The sequence below is a fragment of the Aplysia californica genome, unplaced genomic scaffold, assembly GCF_000002075.1.
Source record: "Aplysia californica isolate F4 #8 unplaced genomic scaffold, AplCal3.0 scaffold00884, whole genome shotgun sequence".
In the NCBI taxonomy this organism is placed as follows: domain Eukaryota; kingdom Metazoa; phylum Mollusca; class Gastropoda; order Aplysiida; family Aplysiidae; genus Aplysia; species Aplysia californica.
This window is the reverse complement of record NW_004798154.1, coordinates 240,527-266,442: the sequence shown is the minus strand read 5'-3', so window position 1 is coordinate 266,442 and position 25,916 is coordinate 240,527. Positions and strand designations below refer to the sequence as shown.

Below are 25,916 nucleotides of genomic sequence, written 5' to 3'. Positions count from 1 at the left end.
TTAGATTTCATAGACTGGTTGGAGGTGCGACTGGTTGGTCCTACTTCATTGTCGTCTCTCTATTGTCCCTGAGTTGCTTGTTCCCAGTATGAAACGACTGCTACCCCCGGGGCGGTGCCACTGACTGAAGTGTTTTTAGGCCATTCATAAGGGGGGGGGGACACATTAACCATGTTCTTATGCACAGTAGAATTGTAAATAGGCGGATTCATCAATGTCATGCTCATAACTGTGCCTGAGCTGCAAAAGGGAACTGCTGCTTTTCCTTTCCTAATCCTTACTATCGTCGTTTTCCTCTACTTCTGTCGTATGTTTGTCACACTCTTGGGGCCTGCTCTTTCCGGGATGCCTTGATAGTCGAAGCAGATTTTGTGCTGTTGAAGCTAGAGAGGTGAGCATAGTAAGTCTTGATTCCCTGTAAGGACTTCTCTGTTGACATCCACCCCTTGGCGTTCATATGACCTAATGCAGTTGCGAGCGCTGTAAAACCTCTACTAAAAAAATAAATAAAACGACTGCTATTTTACCAATGTGCTCTTGAGCTCAGACTAAGTTTGCGGGTAGTTGGTGGGTGCTCAGGTGTGGTTTGCTCCTTCTTTCCTATCAAACACCTATCGTCCTGATCTCTCCTCCTTTTTTTAAATATGTTACTCTCTTGTAACACATCTAATCTCGGCACTTATATGACCCTATAGTGTTGTAAGTGCCGTAAAACTCTTAATAAAACTAAAGACTAAGTTTTGGTTTCTTTCAAACAGGTGCAGGGTTGATGAGGGTGACATTGTGATGTATGAGGATATAACAGAAAAACAAAGGGTTTGTATTTTCGTTTTACGGTTGTTGTACAGGGACAAGCATTTTGAGTGAAATGATGATTACTTTGAGAACTTTGAGAGCACAGTGACAAGAATAAAGAGTCCACAGCTGGGAGTGCTCCGATTACTTCCTAACTTCAGTTGTAATGTATGGTGTTTTATTACGTATTTCAAGTCCACGAGACCATATTTCGTAAAAAGTTCTCAGGTCAATAATTCATCGTCAGAGAGGCATCGGAAAATCATGCCGCATTGTCACACACATTGTCGGTAGTTCATTTTCTGTCTTTTAGATTAACAATTAAATGAGGCGTACAAACTTTGCAGGGTGAATTCATCCCTTAGTGCATTTGCTGTCAAATAGATTATTTATGATATTCATTGCCATAATTTCTCAAATTCATCAGCTTTTCTTCACTGAAGTTAATGAAATTACTAAATAATATGGATTAAGAAAAGAGCAGTATGGTAATCTCAGTAACAGAGAAAGCAGCGGACTTGCAAATCTTTAAAGAAAGTTTTACTTTTTGAAATGTCAAGTGGAAAGCAGTAAAAAAAATAAAGATAACAAGAAAAAAGCAAACAATGTGGTTAATGAGCTCAATTGTCTGTGGTATGCTTCAAAATGACCTAGCCTGAGACTGATGTTTAGAGAGAATGACTCTGGCCATTTTTAGTTTTTATCTAACAACGTAAATCTTTACCTGGGAAAAGTTCACATTTGAACAGAACATTTTCATTTCCACCAATATCTTTACATCATTTTTGTATGTGGTAAACATTTGCTAATAGGTTTATTTGTTGTCAGCTAATGACATGATTAATTGAGTAATCGACTTCACATGTAGATTTGTCATTCTTGCCTTGCACATATTATTTATTAAAAAAATTTTGTTTCAATAAATGTTGTCTTTGGCAATTGATTTTGACATCAGCATGACTTACATTTGTGTATAATTTGTTGTCAGCTGATGTCATGATTAATTGAGTAATCGAACAGGTTGTTGTGATTGAGTGGTATCCCTTGTATCATGCTGTATTATGTACGTGGTGGTTTTGATGATTCCTGCCTGCTAGTAGCACTTGGGAGAATAGGCATATTAATTTATTACAATTTTTTTTTGTTGTTTCGATAAATTTGTCTTTGGCAATTGATTTTGACATCAGCATGACTTAGATTTTATGTATAAAGTGATTTTTTTTAAAATTTTTTGTCGTTGGTTGTGCAGCACGGAGAGTTCAGCATGTGCCTCCACTACCCTGGTCAGAAGCTCCGAGGTCCCATGGATGCTTTGTGTGATGCGAAATGGCTGCACTCTACCCCGCGATACGGTCACAAAGCTGCTAACAAAATTGGGAAAAGCCAAATTGTTTATGTTACCATTGAAAAGGTAAAGCTTTATCCTTATTTTCGTCAACTGTGGAATTGTGTCTCGATCTCAGAAAGCAAAAGTGTTTCCGGTTTGAATATTTGGAGGGTTGTGTAGATTGCCACATTAAGGCTCGGAGCCTGTATACTTAACAGAAAAAAGATAAATGGCGTTAAAGTTGTTATCATTTCTGTATTGTTTTACTTTTATGTCTTTCAACGCCAAGGCTCATGTTGTCACAAATTGCTTTCTCTTTGTCTCTTTTCGTGTTTTTGGATTTCTTGTCAAGATGATCAATTCGTGCATGAGATTGAAAAATGAAGTCTGATGTTTATTTTTGAGAGACTCTGAAATAGGGGAAAAGAGGGAGAGGTGGAAAACTTTGTTGGGCAAGGGGAGAGCAGAGAGGGAGATAGAATTATTACTCATTAATGTTGATCTTGTCTGTTATCCCAGAAATGAACATTTTCGGTGTGAATTGAGGTAGAAAGTACTCACCCTGGATCAGGACATAGGCCATGAACAAACACTTTCTACCTTTCCCTATCCCTGGCTAGCTTCTTGATGTTATTCCATGTCTTCCCACTCTTCTGTACATCAATTTCTGTGACTCTTCTCCAGGTTCCACGTGGTCTTCCTCAGGATCTTTTACCCTATGGATTCCAGTCCAACATTTTCCTTGTTATGCAACAGCACCTCATCTCTGACTGGACTCTGTCTTGTTTTCATTAACACTTGCTCATTGGTGACCCTGTCTGTTAGGTTTGTGAGAAGACGGAGATGCAACCAGGTTGATACCTCTTTACCTCTTTTGTGGGTGGTTGGCGTGTGCTCTGGTGTGGTTTGCTTCTTCTTTCCTATCAAACATCTATCATCTTTATCTGCCCTCCTTTTTTCTGTTTGTTACTCTCTTGTAACACCTCTAATCTTCAGCACTTATATGACCTTATTGTTTTCAAGTACCGTAACACACTTACTAAAACAAGTACCGTAACACACTTACTAAAACAAGTACCGTAACACACTTACTAAAACAAGTACCTCTTTTTCAATGCACTTCAAAGTTGTTGTTTTTTCCTGCCTTTAGATTGAAACGAGAAGTGTTGGTGTGCACTGGGTATTTGGAGGCAGCAACGGGCCAGATGGTGTCTCTACTCCTCCTCCTCGCAGCATTGAGGGAGAAGCTGTCGCTAGGTGTGTTTTTTGCTTTTGTTTTATTTATGCGTATCGTCTCATACATTTAGGTAGAACATGTTTATCATGTACAGGGCTGCCATTTGAAGGATTTGTCTGGAATTCAAAGGGTTTTTAATCCTTATGTAAAAAATGTCTTGATGTCTTGATTTGTAAAACAGTAATCTCCGCTTAAGATCCCATTGCTTGTGATCCCGGTTCGCTTCAGATCCCGCTGTTTTAATTCATTCGCTGCGTATTATTTTCGGCTTGTGGACAAATTTTCTTCGGGAAGGCGAAATGAGATGATGACTAGTGCGCAGTTCAAAGGTCTTTGGGGCCACAAATTCAAATAAATATTAACATATTATGCATCGAAATTTTCAGTATGATTTGTAGAATACATCTGTAATGTTTATTTGTGTATTTTTCGACTTTTCCGTGTAAGAGGCGATTATGCAACACAATTTTTCTTGGATGCGGATAAAATTTGAAAATAGAAAATTAATCCTCTTCGGTGAAACTAAAAAAATATGTTTGCACCTAGTCAAATGATAGATCAAAATAAAGATAAATGAATATAGAAATGGAAAATATTGAAAAATTTGCAGTTATTTATATACATTCCATAAATTTTGCCCATTTGGATCTTGACATCCGATATTGAAAAAAAAAATTTTAAAAATTTTCTAATTTTGAAAAATGGACAAGATGCATTCAGAAACGAAAAAAAACCTCTCGTATCGTATATGGAATTTTTCAGAATTGTATTTGGAATAAACCTACACATGTCTCGAGTGGTACTTTTTGTGTAATTTCACAAAAAATAGTGATTTTTTAGAGAAAAAAATAATTTGACAATTTAGATCTATATAGATCAAGATCTAGCACTAAAAAATATTGATTTCTCAATAACAGAACAGTGGCAATTTGAGCCCAATTGTATCAATATTCTAACGAAGAGTCCTACATTTCTTTAGTGTGCAAAATAATGATATATTTTATTGTGTAAAAGTAGTAAGACTGGTGTCTGGGCTATATTTTGAGCATCGCGATAAAACAAAGTCGCATGAACTTCGAGATCATGTTTCAAAACTGAATCAAAACTTTCGATTTTCGGTGGAAACGCTTGACCCGGAAGTCAACTTTATATTATCACCTTTATTTTAACATGGATATGTGGATTGGAAAATAATCTAAGCTAAAATTGAAGATTGGTTCTCGAGCCCCCGGGGGTGGCTTAGCGTACTGACGGCACTTTAGCCGCGCCGCCCCCCCACGGCTCAGCGTAGCGAATGAGTTAAGAAAAGGCAGCAGGATAAGGCCACAATTGAAGAAATTGATGCTAAAATATAAAAAATGGTGCCCTGACTCTGAGGTTATGACATTCGACAATCAAAGGAATTGAAGGAAAATTAGAGTACAGGCTTGGTGCTTGTATCGTCACGGATGATGTTCCCATATTTGCATACTTTCAAAGGTGCGATGACAAATTGAGTTTTAGTGGCAGTAGAAAAAATGCCATCACCAACCCAGAAAAGTGCTAAATTTTAATTTCTTCATAGCACACTTAACAAAACCCCCTCCACACACACGCACACACACATACACTCGCACACACACGCACGCGCTCACACACGCACACATACAAATACATGTGCACTCACACAAAGTTTTACAAATATAATTACATAATATGAAAAGTAAGCTCCTCTCAATAGTAACAACGTGTACCGGGGTAATGTTCATCTTTTAACTTTTTCTCCTTTCTCTTTGTACTACCTGATTTTTAGCCAAAATACCTCAAACTGACCCTGAATCTGCCTGAAATGGGTACTTTGAGATAGGCAGCCCTATGTCATGCAGGAATTTTCAAGATTCTAATCTCCCTAATCAGATTGAAGATCCTGGACTGGTTTAGCGGCTGCAGCCTTCAAATTGGGGATCGCATGCTCTACCGCATCAAGAACGATGATCACCTTGTGACCGTAGATCCTGGCAAAGCCTATGACCCCAGCACTGCCATGATCAAAGGCACAGGGATTCAGATTGTGCAGGGAACAGGGGACACAGGCCACGACAAGAACAATGATGATGCGGTTTGTAGTCTGCTCTATATATATTTATTGTACTTACATGTGATTGATGTGAAGCGCTCAGAGCTTATGCTCGTATGGGATAGAGCGCTATATAAATGCAATCTATCATTATTTTTACTTTAGAGTGGTGGGGTTTGTGTCTGGTTGTTTTTAGTAAGTCGAATGCGCTACTGGTCAAAAGTAGGTCATTTTTTACGACAGAACTCTTTTTTGTCTCCTTTGGAACATTTGGTTTGTGAAGAAATTTATTCCTGAAAAAAATAAAATTACTGTAATGCCTATTTGGACGCTGAGTTTGTAAATAACAGAACCACTGTAGAAAACCTGTTACTTGCAGTGGTTCTATTCTAAAGTTTCTATTATTAATGAGTTGATTGATTATCTTGCATCTTTTTGACATGCCTATACTGAAGGTGCATGTTGCTTTCATCAAATTGTATCTTTCTTTTTTTTAAAGATGCTAGGAGATCAATATTTGGTCATTTAAATCTTCTTCTGTTTTGCATGTCCAATTAAAACATAAAAAGAAAACATTAAGTTTGAGAAATAAATCTAGTTTATGTCGGCTTTAAATTATTTGTATAAGGTTTGTAGAAAATCTGGGATAAAACGAACTGGTAGCAAGCAAGAAAGGAGGGCGAATGATGATGGTTGTGACTATGCAAGACTCTGGGGCAAAAATCAGTTTTAAAATATGAAATAAAGCCTTCTTAATTAAACTTCATTCTAGAAAGTAGGGAAAGTTTGATCTTCCTTTTTCTCCAGGGCGGACCGAACAATGAGCAAGGAGCGAAGGACGGAGATGATGAAGGAGATACAGACTATGAGGATGTGGACGAAGGAGAAGATTCGGACGACGCAGAAGACGAAAAGTCGGGCTCTGTTGGCAGTCGTGCAGCGGGAGGGCGGGGCAAGAAGAGAAACAAAGGAGGCTTCAAGCCAGGGTCTCTCCGGCACAAAGCCAGCAAGCAAAACCCGAGGACAGCTTGCAAAAGAAGTGGGAAAGAACGTGTAGTGAAGCCTGACATGGTAGTGGAAGTAGAGGCCGAATTCACCACCTCTTGGGCTAAAGTGATGTGGCAGGTATGTGTTGTTGCTTTAGTTGGGTTTTTTACATCAGCTTATCGCTACCTCAGAATTGCAAAGTTCTATCTGACACTTTTGGCCTTTTCGAGTTTCAAAGACCTTGAGGTCAGAAATCAATTGTTCTATCTGCTCTATCAAAATGGTAAGATTATTAGGAGTTGTTATCAAGATATTCAAAGAATTGCATTCAAAGAAACTTATCATGTTGTGAAACTTTGACGTCAAATTTATCAAAGCTAGGTACTGAGCAGTGCGACAGACATCGGCGAACATGGTTCTCCATTCATTCCTTTGCTCGGATGCTCTCAAAAAAGCTGTTTCCCTGATCTTTTTCTGTTACCCATTTGTTTAGGTTCCTAAGTAGATTATTCTGGGCCTACCCCTGCCTCGTTTGCCTTCAATTTTGCCAGTGAGAGCTAGATGTCTATTCAGGTGTCCCAAAAACTGCATTTGTTGTTTCCTGATTCTTTTCAACTTTGAGCGTCCCAGATAAAACCTTGCAATTTCGAGGTAGCGATATGTATGGATGGTTGATGGGTGTTTTTTCTTCTTGTTTTTACTGTACTATTGTCCTAGTCAGTTTCTGTAAACTCTCTTTTAGCGTTATACTGTAAACTCTCTTTAAGCGTTATTGTTATTTTATTGAGGGTATCATTTGGAGGTCCTATTAATTGTTTCAGGTCTTTGTGGGTTTTTTTATTTGTTATCTTTTATTTTTCTTTCTCCAGCTTTAACTACAAAACTACCTCTGTGTCTATAATTTTCTCCAAAGTGTGAACACTTGCTTTTGATGGATAAAAAAAAAAATAGTTGTCAAATCCAGGTTTTGGAATGTGTAAGAATCAGCTAAAGTATATTTTATGTCCATTCTTTAAGGCAATTGCTTTTGAAGATGTGAGGGCATGAGAAAGGGTAGGACAAGGTGATTTGTATAGATTTATATCGAAGAGGAATCCAGCGTTTTTAAAACCGTACTCAAAGCATTGTGATTTTTTTCCCACTTATTTTGTCATTCACATTCTGGTGAGAGCTATTACAAGCTGAGTGACAGGTCACGCTAATAGTGTTGATAGGGACGTTAAACCCATACCATTGTTCATTATTTGACTTCTCTCTCTCTGTTTTCAGGATGGCAGTATTGAAAGTGACATCCCCTCTGTAGAACTCTTCCCTGTACATCATTTAGATGAGCTGGAATTTTTTCCTGGAGATTTTGTCCTCTCTAACATTGGTAAGAGGCTGATCAGTCTTGTAAGTTTTTAAAATAATAATTTTCTAAGAGATTCCCTTACCCTTTGCCCCATAGACACATCACGGCTGTTCAACTCGCCCGGAAACCGCTCCTTTAGTTGTCCCGTGGCAACGGGCAGTGCCACCCATGTGTTGGTCATTAAATGAGCGGTCAGTCGTGCTCACTACCGTGACGCCAGCGGCGTGCCTCCGCCTGCCTGCATAATGCATTTCCTCCAAATTATGATGTCATTCCCACCCTGATCTCTCCAGATCTAAAGATGTGATATCACCGTATGACCCACCATTTTAAAGCTCAGCTTTCCCCTTACAAGACGGCGATATAACTTTGGTCGATCTCAGTTCACAACCTTGATTTTATCGGACTACGTTCTCCAAGACGTGTTTCTATCAAATTGGATTCCTATTTCAGTGTTATTTGAATTTAAACGCAAAAAAACTTCGTAAATTCACCATCAGTTTCAATTCTTTTTTCTAAATCTAGAAGGGATAGGTCTTCTGTACAAATAGCGCAAGTTTCAACTTTGTGTTGCTTTTCTGTCATTTTTTTTCTATTTTAAAATGATATAGACGTCTTTTGTTTAGTGTTCACAAGATTTTTTTTGTGTTTTTTGTTTCAAATCTAACATTTCTTAAAATGTAATAATAATTATATAGTGTGTTTACCAATATTGTGACAGTAGGCTTAAAAGCAGTTATAAGTGCTGACACCCTGACTGGTGATGCCCGCGATCGTAGAAAGATATGTTTTTATCAAGAGTCAAGAGTCATCACATGTGACAGCTGGACTTTGGGAACTGAGGACATATTGCAAAAAGCTGCGAATCTCCTCTCAAGACTTAATATCTTTTCTTTAGACAACGACACACAGATGCAGCCTAGTGAGTTTGAAACTTTACTCAATTTCTGACCTGATATCTTAGAATTGTCAAAATCGACTGCAGCTATCATGTTCAAATTTAATTAAATAAATCATGACCCTCCATCAATTTTAAACATGTATCCACTTTTCTTTCTTCGTCATCTCGTATTTCTTTATCTTAGTTAGTTGCATGATTGCTCTAAGAAATATCTCAGATGATGCTTATTCAAAGTATACGGTTTTATGCACAGTTGGTGTTGTAGTTTGGGCTTAGTCGCAGGATAAACAAGCTGAATACTGCTGCACTAACTTTTTCATAGCGAATCTGTCAGTCAGGTTAAATTCCCCGAGCTGACCTCTTGACCCATTGGTAATGGCTGGTTCGAGTTACGCTAAGCGTCGGGGCGCTGCGGGGTGCCGGTAGAACTAAAGTACTGCTCGTGAACAGCCGTGACATGCAAGACACACAGAGGAAACTTACATTTTCAATGGATTTTTATAAATTTGATATATATGTGTATGTGTGTGTGCCTGGAAAAGGTCCCCCTTGTCAGAAATGTTGGTTATTTAAAAAAAGGGCATTTTCTTGTTGCAAATTCAATGCTGAACATGCTGATTTAAGAAATGTTCCAAATACTTTGAGGAGTTTTAAAGCCATGCCACGTTTTGTAACTCCGGGTGTAAAATCAATGGAGGAAATTAGCTTTAACCTTAGTATGGTGACCCAATTTGTAGGACATTTTTACCTTTGGTGAAGTACGTGTTGCGAAAATAATTAATTGAAATGTTTTCAGACTTAAATTATATAAAGTCATATAAATGCAATCTATGTCATACTTGTGAGAGACAAGCTGGGACACAGAATCCCTTTGAAATTTGCCGCTGCGCAGGATTAAACTTTGCAAGCAAGTTGTTAAAAATAAATATCGGAGTTACAATCCGGTTTCATTTTGAGAATCAGCATATCAAAATAACAAACATTTTTTTATTTTTAATGGGTTGTTAATTTTTAACTCAATGGTATTAAACTCGATGACCTGTATCAAGGACACCTTGTGCTTTGTGCTGTGCATTCAACGTCACAGCTTCTACACACTGCACAGTAATCGGGGCTTTAGTTCCAAGGGCACATCACCCACTGTGCTAAATACTTGGTGCACCTCCCTAAGCCAGTACCATTTGGTGAAAGCACATTCCCAGTACCGGTACTTACAACCAGTGTATGAAAGTGGACAAGCGTTTATATCCCCGGGTTTTTGTCTCGCTTGTGAATACACAGGTTGAAGTTATGATGTATGCACACAAGCATTCGTATATTGAGGAGTACTATGAAAATTGATCGCGGATGTGTCAGAAAAACAAAAATGTATGAATCAGTTTGTTGGAAGTCTCTCTCTCTCTCTCGGTTGTCTTTTACAATCACTAGGTCATATTTGAGTCAGGAGACAAATCATGTGTACATTTTTTTTTTCTTATACTGTTTCAGATCTTGTGGAACCAGCCGACTATGGTGTGGTGGCCAGTGCAGACCACGCTGAGAGGACCTGCAAGGTTCACTGGTACCAGGTCTACGATGCTGGGAAAGCCGCTGTCAACTCGGTGTAAGCCACTCTCTCTTTTTTTTTTTCTCACCCCCCCTTCCCCCATGCAATCCATTGTTGAAAAATAGTCATTTTTCCAACCTTTTATGGGTCACTGTTTTAATCTTTGCTTTTTCCATACCATTCTTGTTAAATGGATAATGATGGTTATAATAAGGACAGTAAAATGTAACAACTACTGCAACTCTATTAGAACTGGTAGTAATAATTCTGTGATGACAATTTGTATTTATTATAAAATTGTTATGTCTTGAAAATTTCTGAACCATTTCTGTACTTACGCTTCCTTACCTTTATGATGATTGTAAATTTCAGACCTAAGTTGGTAGAAGCAAATTGTGAGATGAGTGTGTACGATCTCAAAGATCACCCAGATTACAAGTTTCGGCCTGGTCAAAGTGTTGTACCCGTTGGAGGGGTTGAGAATAGAACAGAGGTCAGTGCTGCTTTCATTGTGTTGATTTTTCGTGTTAACCCTATCCGTACGTTATATTTTACTATCGTATCCATATGACATGGGGAACTCTGTGCCACCACTTTCCGAAGAGGAAATTTACTCGTTAATCCGATACGTACCCTTTGCATAGCAGTCTGTCAAAATGATTTTTTTGAGAAATACTGAAAGTTTCAAAGAGATCTTCGTACTAGTAGTATTCTAAAAATGTGAAGAATGAAATCCCGGGGGGTACAACATGACCCCAAGGCGTCCAGATAGGGTTAAATACTCCCCTGTCCTGTTCTTTTATGAAATGATGTCAAACAATGATAGAATGTTTGATATGCCCTGTGCTTAATATTCTTATTTGCTCTTGTTTGCAAGTGCCATAAAACACTTATTTAAAACAAGGACGTTTTTAAGTATTACAAATAGAGGAGTGAACCATCTTGTTTTATAAAACTTTGCAGTTTTTGTGTGTCATGGAGGTTTTTTTTATTTAATCGAAAAATAAAACTAACAAAACAAACTTTTATTTCTCTCAATCATGAATGACTATCTTTTTTTTAAGCCAACTATAATTCAGCAATGACTCCTCCTTTATATACACTTATGTTCTCTCAGCAGGTGGTTGGCAGGTCCCTCCTTTTTTTGTAGTTTGTTACTGCCTTGTAACACCTCTAATTTTCCGCTCTAATGTGACCTAATTGTGTTGCAAGTGCAGTAAAACTCTCACTAAAACAAGGACGTTTTTAAGTATCACAAAACACTAATGTGACCTAATTGGGCTGCAAGTGCAGTAAAACTCTCACTAAAACATTACAAAATTGTTCCTGACCTCCACAGGAAAACAGCAGCGCCTGTCAAACTGTTGGTCAAATTTACGAGCTGGACCCCAACGGTCATCTGGTGGTCAAGTGGGCTGATGGGAGCATAAGTCAGCGTTATCCTCAAGAGGTGTTCATAGTTTCTGACGAGGTATGTAATGATGTTATTATCGATCCAGGACGAAGGACAAGATAAATCTAGAAAGAAATCTTCCAGGATCAAGTTCTTGGGCAGCAAAGGGGTTCCTTCTTTTGTTATGATTGCCTTGCTTAATTTTATTTTTGTGTGTGTGTGTTTGTTCTCTTGTCAATATCAAATATCTCTTTTCTTTAAATTTTTGTCAGTATTTGGTTGGAAAATGTATTTGTGTACCTTGGTAGGGGGGGGGGGGGGTTGTTTGTTGTATTTTTGTAGTTTGAACAGTTTTGACTGTATTGCCATTCTTTACCTGATTTGCCATAAACTATAACTTGGTAACCTTTAAAGAGGCGACATTCCTTTTGATCAGCCGTGTTTTTTGACGAGGTGCGTGAGTGGTTGGCGGGGGCTCTGATGTGGTTTGCTTTTTGTTTCTTATCAAACATCTATCGTCTTTATCTCCCCTCCTTCTTTTTTGTGTTTGTTACTTCCTTTTAACGCCTCTAATTTTCGGCACTTATATGACCTTATTGTGTTGCAAGTGCCGTAAAACACTTACTAAAACTATAAACTAAGGCTATACCCCCAGGGCAGTGCCACTGACTGTAGTGTCTTTAGGCCATTCCCAAAGGGGGGACATTTCTCGTTCAAGCATAGTAGAATTGTAAATGGGCTGACTCATGTCACGCTCATAACTGTGCCTGATCTACAACAGGGAACTGCTGCTTTTTCTTTTCTAATCCTGACTATTGTCATTTTCCCTCAACTTCTTTTGTATGTTTGTCACTCTCTTATGACTTGCTATTTCCGGGGTGCCTTGATAGTCGAAACAGACCTTGTGTAGACCTGCATGTTTGCCGACAATCGTCTGAAATCCGACAATCGCGACCCGACCCGCGAACCAGCCGATGCTATAGCTAGGCCCGCCTGTATCAAGCAATGTGCGCAGTGCGAGGCTTGGCCGACTGCCAGTGACCCATTTTTCTCCCGTCGGCTTCGTCGGCACTTTCGTTTTCGTGCCGACCGCCGACGCGCGCACCGCCGACTGCCGACGTCGGCGTTTCCGACATAATTGTCGGAACCTAAGTAGAAATGCGAATACGAAAAAGGACGACAACTTAAATTATCTACTTTCAGTTTCGTGCTCGAGCGGCCATTTTGAATTTCGTTTGTTGACTAATTCAATAGTTCAGATCGTGTGGATTCATTCAAGTCCGACTCTCTTGTTCTAATAGAATCTAGATCTAGATTTATATAGATCATTATAGACCTCAATGGAGGATTCATATTCCAATTCTATTGTGTCAAACCCTATCATAGGTTGCGCTGTAATCTTTATATTGGTAAAAATAAGCATTTCATCAGGTGCGTGAATTGTTTATTTATTTAGTATTTAGTAAAGATCTAGAATCTAGATTTAGATCTAGATATTAGATCTAGAATCTAGACTCAGCTGAGTCCCTCTGTTCGGAATCGGATGTGGATTTCTTGTTCAAGGCCTATTCCTATTCACTTGTTCTACAAGATCTAGATCTAGATCTAGATTTATTTAGATTACTACTAGATTTCTAGATCTAGAAATCTAGATATATATAGAATCTATATATGTAGGATTCATATTATATAGATCTATATTCCAATTCTATTGTGTTATTGTATCAAACCCTATAGCAATGTAGATGTAAGCCATATATAGATCTAGAATCTAGATCTAGATCTAGAATCTAGATCTAGATCTAGATCTATATGCTCCTTGTTCGTTTTGGAGTGTGGTTTTTTAAATTTTTTTTTTTTTTCCATTTAGGACTTGTTTTGGCCTTTTTACAGAGGCCCGTTGCAGGTTCTTTTTGGGGGTAGGGTTAGGGTTAGGTCTCTTCTTTATTGTGTTTGTTGGGGTGGTCGCTCGTTACTCGGATGTTCTTCCTTATGACACCCACAAAGGCTATTTTTTTGGGGGGGGGGGGGGCAAAATTTTCAGACAATCTGGTTGAGGCTCACATGCAGGTCTACTTGTGCTGTTGAAGCTAGAGAGGTGAGCAGCCTAAGTCTGATTCCCTGTAAAGACTTCTCTGTTGACACCCACCCCTTGGCGCTCATATGACCTTATGCAGTTGCGAGCACCATAAAACCCTCTACTATAAAAAAAAAACCCAAAAAACTAAGGCTAGGTGATTACCCTTTAGTCTCCCCCCTCCCTCCCCCTCCCTTCTCTTCCCAGGCGGACGACGACTCTGATAACGACGAGTGGGAGTCCGAGTCTGATTATGAATCCAACGCGTCTTCCAGGGAGTCTTGGGAGACCGAGTCGGAGCAGGAAGTTGTCGGGGAAGAGGAAGGAGCGAAGTAAGTTCTTCGAAGGGCTTATTCCGTTTAGTTAATCCATTGTAGCTCTATCTCTTACATTTTCTTGTTTATATCTTTTAGAATTTGAGAAGTACCCAGTACTACAAAGGGACATTTCTCGTTCTTATGCACAATAGAGTTGTAAATGGCTGATTCAACAATGTCATGCTCATAACTGTGCCTAAATTACAACAGGGAACTGCTGCTTTTTTTTTCTTAATCCTTACTATCATCATTTTCCTCTACTTCTTTTGTATGTTTGTCATACTCTTGTGACCCGCTATTTCCGCGGTGCCTTGAAAGTCAAAACAGACTTAGTGCTGTTAAAGCTAGAGAGGTGAGCAAAGTAAGCTGGAATCCCTGTAAAGACTTCTCTGTTGACATCCACCCCTTGGCGCTCATGTGACCTGATGCAGTTGCAAGCGCCGTAAAACCTCTACTAAATAACAAAAGTAAAGTGAATTTTCAACTACAGCTCTTGAATAATGTATTTTTATTGGATCATGTATTTTAAGGAATTAGTTAGGATGATGATATTACTGCTTTACATAGTTTTCTGACATTGGCATGGATTTTATAAATTCATAATAATTACATGAAATTGACAGAACATTTTTCAATGCTCATTTTTACTCTTCCTTTAAAATGACTCTATTGTGATGTTGAAGTCATCAAATCCCTTTCGTGGGTGGTTGGCGGGTGCTCTAGTGTGGTTTGTTCCTTCTTTGCTATCAAACATCTATCGTCCTTATCTCCCCTTCTTCTTTTTTATGTTTGTTACTCTCTTGTAACACCTCTAATCTTCTGGCACTCATATGACATTATGCAGTTGCGAGCGCCGTAAAATCTCTACTAAAACTAACAACTAAATCCCTTCCATTGTTGATTCTGTGGTGTAATATGTGTGACTAAAGTTTATACAAGCGGGCAGTTGGCGCGCGGTCTGGTGTGGTTTGCTCCCTCTTTCCTATCGAACGTCATTCGTCCTTTCTCTCCTTCTCTTTTGTGTTTGTAACTCTCTTGTAACACTTCTAAGCATCGGCATTTATATGACCTTATTTTGTTGCAAGTGCTGTAAAACTCTTACTAAAATTAAAGTTTATACAAGCGGTTGGAGAACACCACTGGTGGTAGGTCATACTTTTCTTTCCCTCTGTCTTTCCTGTGTATCTATCTTGCTTACTGCCACCACTAGATGACTGTCAGTGGGTGGTTGGCGGGTGCTCTGGTGTGGTTTGCTTCTTCTTTCCTATGAGACATCTATCGTCCTTATCTCCCTTCCTTCTTTTTTATGTTTGTTACTCTCTTGTAACACCTCTAATCTTCTGACGCTCATATGACCTTATGCAGTTGCGAGCGCCGTAAAACCTCTACTAAAACAAACAAACAAAACAGATGACTGTTATTGTGTGGATGTACAGTTGAACCTGCTCTATTTGTCACTTGTCCAAGACGATCACCTGTACAAATGACCGCTTCCCACTTCCCCCCTTTAAAAAAAAAAAATATCATGACATTGCTCAAGATGTCCAGCTTTGTAAGACAACCTCTTTTCTCCTCAACAATGGGTGGCTTTTTAAAACTATTTCAGTGGGTGGTTAGCTCTTTCTTTCCTATTAAACATCTGTCGTTCTGATACCTTTGGATACCTCCTTCTTTTTTTTGTGTTTGCTACTCTCTTGTAAAGCGCATAGAGCTTGCTGTTGAGCGTGGATTTGCGCTATACAAATGCTATCTATTAACACCTCTAATATATGAAAATTATATGACCTTATTGTGTTGTTAGTGCTGTAGAACTCTTACTAAAGCTAAACAGACTGTTTCAGCTGTACTTGTCTTTGCTCAAACTCTACGTCGTGGGTGGTTGGCGGGTGCTTTGGTGTGGTCGTCCTTATCTCCCCTTCTTCTTTTTTATGTTTGTTACTCTCTTGTAACACCTCTAATCTTCTGGCACTCATATGACCTTATTGTGTTGCAAGTGCCGTAAAACTCTTACTAGAATTTTCCACTCCCCCGTGTCCCTCCAGGGCGGACAAGGACGACAGCGGCTGTGACCAGGGAGCCCTGGCTGAGCACAAACAGGAACTGGACTCCCTGCTGGGCCGCGCCGAGTCGGCTCTGGTCCGCCTGCAGAAGCTGCTCAACACTTTCGACGTGTCCGTCTCCGCCCCGGATTGCTTTCATGATATCATTCGGATTTATCGCAACTGCCACGATCTGGATAAGATTCTAAAATCGTCCTTTTTCAGCGACCCAGAACTCCAGCTCTTGATCAGCCAGGCGAAGCAAGAGCTGAAGAGGGACAAAACCAACAAGATCTCGAAGCACCTCACACAGCTGTTTGAGGCGTGGAGCCAGAGTATGCCTGCCACAGGGAACACCAGTCGCACTTTTGGCTTGGTGGGAGTGGATGGGAAGACCATAACATTTGGCCCCATGAAGAACAGTGCTTCGTCCCTAGATGTTTTGGTAGAGATGCCGGCTACAGAGCTGAGTGATGGCGCGAGGAAACTGGACGATTCTTCTGAAGAGGCAGTCGGTGCCACTGGTGGCAAAGACATTGCAGTCGACAGAGAGAAAAATGTCTGTGGTGATCCATCGACTTCAGCAGAGAACCTGATGGCTGCTAAAAACCTTGAGAGCAGGGTTCTGAAAAAAGAATTTAGTGAGCCGGCTATAGGAAGTCTTGATTTGCACACTGAAGCGAACGGCCGTAGACCCTCGGATCCCACTGTGGAAGGAATGAGTTCAGTACAGCATGAAGCTAAGAGGGGCGAGGCCAATTTGGTGGGAGAAAACTGTGTGGCAAAGGCCTCCAAGCGAGTCAAGTCTGACAGCTTTGATGAGTCTGGGAGAGAGGCCAAAAAGAGCAGGGATGACACTAAATACTCGAACCAAGTCGCCCAGGAGCTGTGCTTCAAAATTTGCAAATGCCTTCAAAAGCAAATCCTGCTCATCCACGAGGACATGAACAAACGAACACAACGATTGTTTTCCTCGTGTGAAAGTCAAGCTGCCTGCGAGGGCAAGACAGAATCTCAGGCAGGGGGCAACGCTGCCAAAAGTTCCAGCACAGAACTATGCAAACAAGAGTTGACAGAATCCGCTGCTAGCTGTGATAAACAACCAAGCAATCCTGTGATTTCTCCTTCTGTTGTGATGTCCGAGGCAGAACACAAGGGAGGAGACTCTCTAGCTCAAGACGTAACTTCCACTTTGGAGGTAGAAACCGATTCTGTTCCTGTATCTATAGACGAGTGCGGAGAGAGGGTGAACGAGACGGAGGCCGCCGTCGCATCTGGCAGGAAGCACGGTGGCGACGAGAAGGGTGACATGGCAGCCGCCCCCGCCCCCTCCACAGACGTAGACACAGGGCATGAGGCCAGCTGCGAGTCTCCGGCAGATCAAGAGGACGATGACATCACCAGCACATTCAGCGATGTCAAGAGCGAGGATGTGCCGTGCAAAGGTAGGGAAGGTTTTGGTTTTTTTGGTTCCTCTTGTTTTCAGAGTGTAACTTTTTACTTTTGATTCTAGTATGAGGTCCTTGCAAATTGCTCTATTGCTACAGGTATCCTGATTTATTCCAACTGCTTAAGATGTTGCTAAAGATATTAGTTACACAATTTCTATTTTTGAGGTGCACCAATTTTGTCAGGGTTTTTGGGCTGTACGAGTTTTCCTCTGTAAAATTGTACGTCTCAATAAGTGCAGCAGTCATATTCAGGACTTTGCTTCCAGCATATATCAACATTGAGCCCTTTGGGAAATAATTAATAAAATGTCATTATAAAGACGGGGGGGGGCAAATAAAATCCATTTTGCCATTTTTATTCTTTTCATCTTTTTTTTTTTTTTTTTTTTTTTTTTTTTTTTGTGCCTTTTGACAAGACGTTTGATGAAATCAAAGAACCTCAGACTGTTACAACAGTTTCTTTAGCATCTGATTTATTTTCACCAGTAGCCCATTGGTGAAATCAACTAATTTTTGTTTCTCTCTAAGATACATTAACATTTCTTTCTTTTGTAGGTTTTCAAATGGATTCAGAGGTGCCACAGTCTCACGCCTTTGTGAAAAAAGAAAGTCAGCCCCCTAATCTGAGGTCTTTCAGAACAGCTGTGAAGAAAGAGGTGAGGAGAAGGCTGCTGGGAATCATGCTGATAGTAGGAAAATAGACAAAAAAGAACCAATGCAATTTGGGGGTGGGGGTGATATGGAATGAACATTGTTTGAATGTAATCTGTCTTTGGGAGGGCAAAGGTGCCCATTTACTCTTTGAAATATCTTTCTGGCCTTGTCTTAGTCATGAGACTTGAACTTTTGTACTGTGGCTGTGATTGGGTGGACTGACCACTGCATTATTTTCCTTTGGGGTAAAATTCAAGTGTACTCATGCTCTTACGATAAGACGAGTGTTTGAAGGGCATCATAATTTGTATGTCCTTCTTCTCTTGCTTCCCCTCTGTTTTTTGGCGGCCGTATTTCTTCTCTGTACTAAATGAGTATCAAGAGTGTCGATGTGCTCACTTTTACTCAAACTGTGCTAAACTTAAGATAACCACCTTTCTCTTATTTCAGCTGAAGCTGTTTCAGACAAGTCTTCCAGACGGAATATTTGTTCACGGATTTGAGGACCGGCTTGTAAGTTTCCTCTTTCCTTGTCAAGGTTGCAGTGTGTTAGCTGTGAATGAGATGGTCAGATTCAGGATATATTATTGATTATGTGAAAAACTTACCTCTTTTTTGTCAGTTTCCAAGTACCACTGCTTTGAAATATTTTGTTTCTTGTTCTTAAATCTATAGACTTTGAAGCCTTGGAACTTTCTTCTGTATGTTTTTGGTAGTTTTTTTCGGAGACATTACGCTTTAAAAATAGTCTTGGTTTGCCATTGAGAAAACCTCCATTCATGAATGAGTCGGTAATCTGTAATCAGTAACGGATTGTATGATTACATAGTCACTCTGTCTATTTCTTTTTTGAAAAAAGAAATGTTTATATGGGCCATTGACCTGTCCTGAATGTTTCCATCCTAGGTTAGGCTCAGCATTTCTGGCAAAAGTGTTCATCAGTGTTTTGCCTTAAAAGAGTTTTCAAAAATGTTTTTCTCTAAACGTCTGGATTTATACAATATCCATTTCAGGACCTTTACTCTGTGATGATCTTGGGGCCTGATGGAACTCCATACGAAGATGCTGTCTTTCTCTTTGATATCATGCTGCCAAACGATTACCCCACCTCTCCACCGATATGTCACTACCATTCCTACTGCAGTGACCGCCTTAATCCTAATTTATACGAAGATGGCAAGGTAAGCATATATGATTGTTCAAAAGATCTATATACAGCTTATTTTTATTTAGATTTTGGATAGTTTCTCTTCTAGTCAAACTTTCATTCTTGCTTATTTTAGGACAGAGGAAACTGATAACTGAGAGGGTGTCATCAGTGTTCTAGCTTTTGTCCAGTGTTCGACTGTGGGTGGTTGGTGGGTGCTCTGTTATGGTTTGCTCTTTCTTTCCTATCAAACGTCTATCGTCCTGATCTCTCCTTCTTTTTTTGTGTTTGTTACTCCCTTGTAACACCTCTAATCTTCAGCACATATATGACCTTATTGTGTTGCAAGTGCTGTAAACCACTTACTAAAACTAAAAGTTTTCCTCGCCTGTGGTTTTTCTATGATGTGCAAACTCTGCCCAAGACAATCACCTGTACAAATGACCAATGACAAGGTCTCACCCTCCTCGCCTTCTGGTTTTCCTATGTTATAATGACACTGCTCAAGACATCCACGTGGGGGTGGTTGGCGGGGGCTCTGGTGTGGTTTGCTCCTTTCCTATGAAACATCTATCATCCTGATCTCTCCTCCTCCTTTTTTGTTTGTCACTCTCTTGTAACAACTCTAATCTTCGGCACTTATATGACCTTATGTGTTGCAAGTGCCGTAAAACTCTCACTAAAACTAAAAAGACAACCACCTGTACAAATGACCACATCTCACTATTCCTCACCCTGTGGGTTTTCTCTGTAAGAATCACACTGCCCAAAATGTCCGCCTGTATAGGACATGTACTTTTGGTCTCAACAATGGGCAGCCTTGGACAATTTCAACAGAATTATTTATGAAAATGATGGGTTATGTGTCACATCAATACTTGCAATTTTTAGGTTTCAGTCCATATTTCTGAACTTTTGGTTAGAACTCTTATTTAGTATTTATTTCACGGGGGGGGGAGGAGGGGGTTTGCTATTTATTAATTTAGCAGTCTTCGATTCATTTATGAAATTCTGTTCACGGGAGAATACTTTTGTTTCTTATTCAATACTTTTAGGGGGATTTGATTCCTTGCTTTTCTTCCATTCTACTGTAAATACTGTTATTTTAATGTTATTTAAAGTCTTATTTTAAAAGTGAGATTTTTACCATGAATTTTTAACATTTTAATCCGAGTAATGACCAAAATTAAGGCGTGCTGTGGACTGTTGTGAATGCAACCAACTTGTGTTTCCCGCACTCTTATGACCTTATGCCGTTGTGAGCGCAGTAAAACTCTTACTAAACTATAATTGGTGGGTGGTTGGCGGGTGCTCTGGTGTGGTTTGCTTCTTCTTTCCTATGAGACATCTATCGTCCTTATCTCCCCTCCTTCTTTTTTATGTTTGTTACTCTCTTGTAACACCTCTAATCTTCTGGCGCTCGTATGACCTTATGCAGTTGCGAGCGCCGTAAAACCTCAACTAAAACTAAAACTATCTGTCTCCAATTGGCCTATAAAAGAAGCAATGTTTGAGCTGTGTTGGAACTGACCTTTCCTCAGGTGTGTGTCTCCCTGCTGGGGACGTGGTCGGGCAAAGGCACGGAGGTCTGGACCCACAAGTCTAACCTGCTCCAAGTGTTGCTTTCTATACAAGGTATGGGTGCAGAATTTGCCATGAGCTTTTGTTGGTGCAAGTCTGCAATTTTCATCTCTTGCTTTAACTTTTCTAATGTTATATCTAAGCCCTCGATGTTTTTTCGAGAACAGAGGATGAAAAAGTATTATAGCTAACGTCAACAGAGGATTTAGAGAGTGAGAAGAATATGTATCAAGTATCTGGGTCTTTCTACTGGAATGTTGTATCCCTCTTAGCTGGGGTTGGGCCTGTCAGGCAAGGTGGAAGCCTGCCTCCTAAATAGTCTAAATGATGTCAATGAGGGTGTAAAAACACCTTCTAGTTGGACAAAAAAATCAGTTGTGACTTTGTGAACATTTGCAGGTCTGATCCTGGTGCGAGAGCCCTACTACAACGAAGCAGGCTTTGAGAGGCAGAGAGGCACTCAGGTGGGAGAAGAGAACAGCCGCATGTACAATGAGATGGCCATCCTAAAGACGTGCCAGTCGCTCACGGAAATGTGCAAGAGGCCCCCAGAGACGTTCAAGGAAGAAGTTCTTCGCTACCTGCTCAGTCATGGACCCAGGTAATCAGTGGAAGTGTTTGCTGTCACGGATTAATTGGTAACAATAGTGATTGCATTTATATAGCGCATATCCATGCTCTGCAGCATACTCTATGCGCTGTACAACCATTATTACGCCAGGAGATTCCAGGGCTCTCGAAAAGCGTACTGTGCAAGCAGCCGATTTAGCACTCTAACACTAATAAACTGACAAAGTCTTTCGCCGTCTATAGCCAGGTACCCAATCCCACTTGGGTAAAGTGAGGAAAATTCATGTAAAATGCCTTTCCCAAGGGCACAATCTCAGGCTGAGCTTAGCCTCGGACCTGCAACCTCATGAAAACAAGTCTGGTAGCCTAACCACTGGACTACTGACACTTACTTGTCCCCGGCTGTTTGTGGGATATATGTGCACTCACGTTTGTGTGTGTTTGTGCATCTTTGTGTGTGGTTTACCTGATGTCCTTGAATCTTTCAAAGTCTGTTGTCTAATCAGACTACTTTCAATAAATGTATGGCATTTTTCATCCACTTAACCGTCGCCGGCGGTCGTGGTTTGAAGACGACCCAGAGGGTCAAAGAATTGTTATAGCTAGTCAGCTAAACATGCCATTGACCTCAACCCCTAATGTAATCTAAATTTATCATGTCTTACAGCATAATCTATTGCTGATATTTCACTGGTTTCAGAACTTTACCATTTATGACACTTCTATCTATCCTCTCCGAGTGGGCAGGGTTAAAAAGTAAGAAAAGAAAAAAAATGTTAATTGTGACCTAGAAGTCGTGATATTAAACTTGTGTGACCATGTCCTCCCACAGGATGATAGCCAGACTGCAGCAGTGGGTGGAGATGAGCGAATCCAAGAAAGTCCAGCCGGGACGACACCAGAGTGGGGATGACAGCATCAGCGGCCCGTCCAGTTCTGCCCAAGCCCCGCCCACCACTTCTGTCAGTGCGGGTGAAGCTCTGCCCACCACTTCTGTCAGTGCTGGCGAAGCTCCGCCTCCTCAGGATCCCCTTTCAGTATTATCGTCCCCAACCCCAGCGACGGCGACGCAGGCAGGTAGCACCGTGCCGGTAGAAGGGGAGATGACTGGCGTCGCTGGAGGTGCTCGCTCGGAAGTTTGCTCGCCGACTACAGCGGCAGCCAGTGGCTCATCACAGTGTGTGAGAGCGAGTGACAGTACAGGAGGTGAGAGAGTGAGTGACAGTACAGGAGGTGAGAGAGTGGCTCCCCCGGGTGGTGTTGGAGCACCGAATTCTGGGAAGGTCCCGGTAGCCGACGGTCTACAGTCTTTCACATCGTCTAACGAAGCTGCTGCCGAAGTTACAGAGAGAGGCCAGTCTGCCGGCAGCGAGTCTGTTGCCGCAAGCAGTGACACTGTTGCCTCTTCCGCCGCGGGAAATAATACAGCTGAAAACGTCTCGAGCCAAAAGAAGAAATTGTCTGAAGGTGTAGACCGGACAGAGGAGAAAAAGACAGTTGACTCTGTGCATAACAAAATGGTGTCAGTCTCCGACCAGTTACAGAATTTGTCTCTGAGCCAGAACGATCCTGGTGAGGCAAACGGGAAACAGCCCCGTGTAGACTCGAACTGCGAACCAGTCTCGGCCGACGGCAAGAAAGATCCCGAGTTCCCTCTGTTCCCCATGTCCCGAGGGTTTTGCATCACTCTCCGGAAGCACTTGAGGCTGTACAAGAAGTCTCTAGAACAGCTCTCTTCCAGCCTCGTGTCCAACTCCAGTTAATGAATAGACCAGAGGGCTACTATCACTTAGATATATAGACAAATTTCTTCCCCCCTAACTTGTATGCCTTTTTGACATCCTTTGATTAACATCCTTTAAACAAAACAACATGCATGTGATTGACATACGTCTATAGTATAAACATTGTTTTGTGGCTTGGGCTTGAATGTATGAGTGTTTATGGTTTAATGTCATTCAGTGCTGTTTTGGTTGGTTCCCGTGCAGTGAGGTGGTGCTAGTTAGAAAAGTTTGAAGTAGATGTTTTACATCCCAGCTGCTGAAGTGTGCACCTGTAGGTTCCAGCTTGTCACTGTGATTGCCGCATCACCCCGGGCGTTGAATCATTTTGAGCTTGATTCAGTCGTCTTTGTCCTTGGATTTTCTGCTGTAACTCTTTGTTCATTTGTACTGGTACATTGTCAGAAGTTAAAATTCACGTCTAAAATTAGATATTGTACTGAACCTCGCATCTAATGAATTCATGGGGTTTGACCATAGGTGTCTATTTTTTCAATGCAACGTTTTGGTGGTAGTAAAGTTTCATTTTTTATGGAAGTAAACCCCCTATAGTATTTTTTATTGATGATTCTCTGGGGACAGTCATTAGACTGTAAATGTCTTGTGTTGCGGTGCTGTGTTTTTGACAAATATTGGCTGCTTTTTAAAAAAAACTATTTCAATTAAATGCCAATTACTTTCAAGAGATACTTTTTACCTCACCGATGCTGTTAGTGAATGGACTCTGTGAGGGCCAAGCATTTGACAACAGGCTCAGATGAAATAGTATCACACTACCTCTTTACCTGCCCTGCACTTAGCAACCTGCGTAGTACCTACCTACCTGCCTCCCCAGACATCGGAAATACTCTATACAGCGACAAAGCACAGCTGATTAAAACCTGTAGATTCTTTGCCATATCGGCAGGCCAAAGGGCTAAAACTCAAATGGCCGCTGGATGGGAAAAGCAAAATAAAGTAAAGACAACAGGCACACATGTCTACTCTAGTTCCCAACACAACCCTGCCAAGTACCAAAATCTCTGAAAACTTTGGGACATCAATGGTGGGGGCACCAAGACAACTGATACCTTTGGCTAATTAGCAGGCAAAGCCATGTGACTAAGCACGAAGTGAGCGTGTGGCCAAATGCTGGAGTTTCATTAAATGCGAGGTTCACTGTAGTGAGCTTGTGGGTGAGTCTGAGGTTTTGGGTGTTGTTAGATAAAGTTATCTCCCTTCCAGCTGTAGTGTCAGGACTAGCTTGAAACTAGACTTGTATCTGGCATGCACTGGGAACTCTGTTGAAAGAAGGCCAGTAATTGTTTCTGTCTGGCTATTCATGGAGATGCTTCAGATATAGCAACTCTTCAGAATTTTTGCCTATTCTCATCTCATGCTCATTTCTCAAATCTTCAACATTTTTCAGCTCTTGTTTATTGCAACACCGCTCATGTATAGATCTAGCCTGCTCAATTTTCCATTTGCTTGATAGTATTTTTTTTTTGTAAGTTAAAGTCAGTTGCAGTATGTTTATTGACAAAACTTGAGAGCTTTTTTGTGATTATTGCTCCATTTTTCAGATCAATTTCGTATCATGGTATATAACTGGACTTGAGACAACGTTATGGGTCTTAAGAAGGTTTCGTAAAAACACCTTGTTGTACTCAAACCTTCAATCTTTTGTCTTCACTCAGCCAATTAAAAGCCTAGATCATGAATCGTGGGATGGATTACCAGGCTGTTTTGTGCAAATTTACAACCCAATGCATTTTTTCCTTTTTGTGATACCTCAAGCACAAGACAGACTTGTAATCCAGGATTGTACATCTGTTTGTGGATTATTTTGAATGTGAAATCACGCACCAGTTGCTCATCTTGAAGATCACAATTTTTGGTTTAGGTCACTGTTTCTCGATGTAATTGTGAAGGTATGTAGCCGCCGCTTGACTGTGCTTTTATCTTCTTTTGTTGGACACCAGCAGGTTATGTTTCTCACTTTGCTCAGTGAACCGTTTGTTGGCGTCCCTTTGAGCTGATGTCTGCAGCACCACTCTCTTTTACATAATAAATGAATTGCATTTGTATAGTGCATGTTCCTGCTCAACAGCAAGCTCTATGCACTTAACAACCTACATTATGACTCTCGTTAAGAGAAGATGTGTGCAGATTGGGGAGGGAGACCATGGTCCACCCAGCGGGGGGGTTATTAAACCTGTACCTTTGTCACTTTGACTTTGACTGTATTTATATACGCCTTTACTCCTCTCACCGCGCTCAACCCCCTGGTAATCATAAATGGATTGTGCTGTACTGCTCCCATAGAGAAAGTGTTTGAATGTTGCTCACTGTTTATATACCGGAAATGTGCACTGATCTGTCACCGTCGTTTTATGCATGAAAAATGTCGAAATTATGCAAACTTAGCCTAAAAATGTGAAAATATGCGATTCTGTTAATTTTAACAAAGAATGATAAAGGCAGGAAAATAATCAGAAATTATGCAAAAAAATTATCAAATTTTGCTAAATTATGCGGGGTGCATAAAACCACGGGGACAGACTGATACTGATAGCTAGGTCTCTGGCTTTGTTGCCCTTGGCCTCTCAATGCTGTACACTAGTACACAGAATGTAACGCTCAAAATGACAATGAGAAAGCTGTATGAATGGTCCTGACTCTGCAGGAGTTTCTATGAGTTGAAGGTTTCTTGAAGTTTGAAAGATT

At 40.6% G+C, this 25,916-nt stretch overlaps 1 protein-coding gene across 1 annotated transcript in view; it reads left to right on the top strand.

Moving 5' to 3' along the window:
• LOC101854535 ((E3-independent) E2 ubiquitin-conjugating enzyme UBE2O) overlaps positions 1-25,701 on the top strand; it is a 34,142-nt gene extending 8,441 nt beyond the window's left edge. Inside the window, exons 4-20 of the mRNA XM_005110380.3 lie at positions 759-816; positions 2,045-2,206; positions 3,273-3,379; positions 5,256-5,457; positions 6,223-6,540; positions 7,672-7,774; positions 10,143-10,257; positions 10,573-10,693; positions 11,540-11,671; positions 13,878-14,002; positions 16,030-17,471; positions 18,033-18,133; positions 18,582-18,644; positions 19,145-19,312; positions 20,820-20,913; positions 21,259-21,460; positions 22,262-25,701. Coding sequence (XP_005110437.1) covers positions 759-816; positions 2,045-2,206; positions 3,273-3,379; positions 5,256-5,457; positions 6,223-6,540; positions 7,672-7,774; positions 10,143-10,257; positions 10,573-10,693; positions 11,540-11,671; positions 13,878-14,002; positions 16,030-17,471; positions 18,033-18,133; positions 18,582-18,644; positions 19,145-19,312; positions 20,820-20,913; positions 21,259-21,460; positions 22,262-23,192 — 4,444 coding nt within the window. The 3' untranslated portion in view covers positions 23,193-25,701. The remainder of the gene's footprint in view (positions 1-758; positions 817-2,044; positions 2,207-3,272; positions 3,380-5,255; positions 5,458-6,222; positions 6,541-7,671; positions 7,775-10,142; positions 10,258-10,572; positions 10,694-11,539; positions 11,672-13,877; positions 14,003-16,029; positions 17,472-18,032; positions 18,134-18,581; positions 18,645-19,144; positions 19,313-20,819; positions 20,914-21,258; positions 21,461-22,261) is intronic.
• Positions 25,702-25,916: the final 215 nt, after the last annotated feature.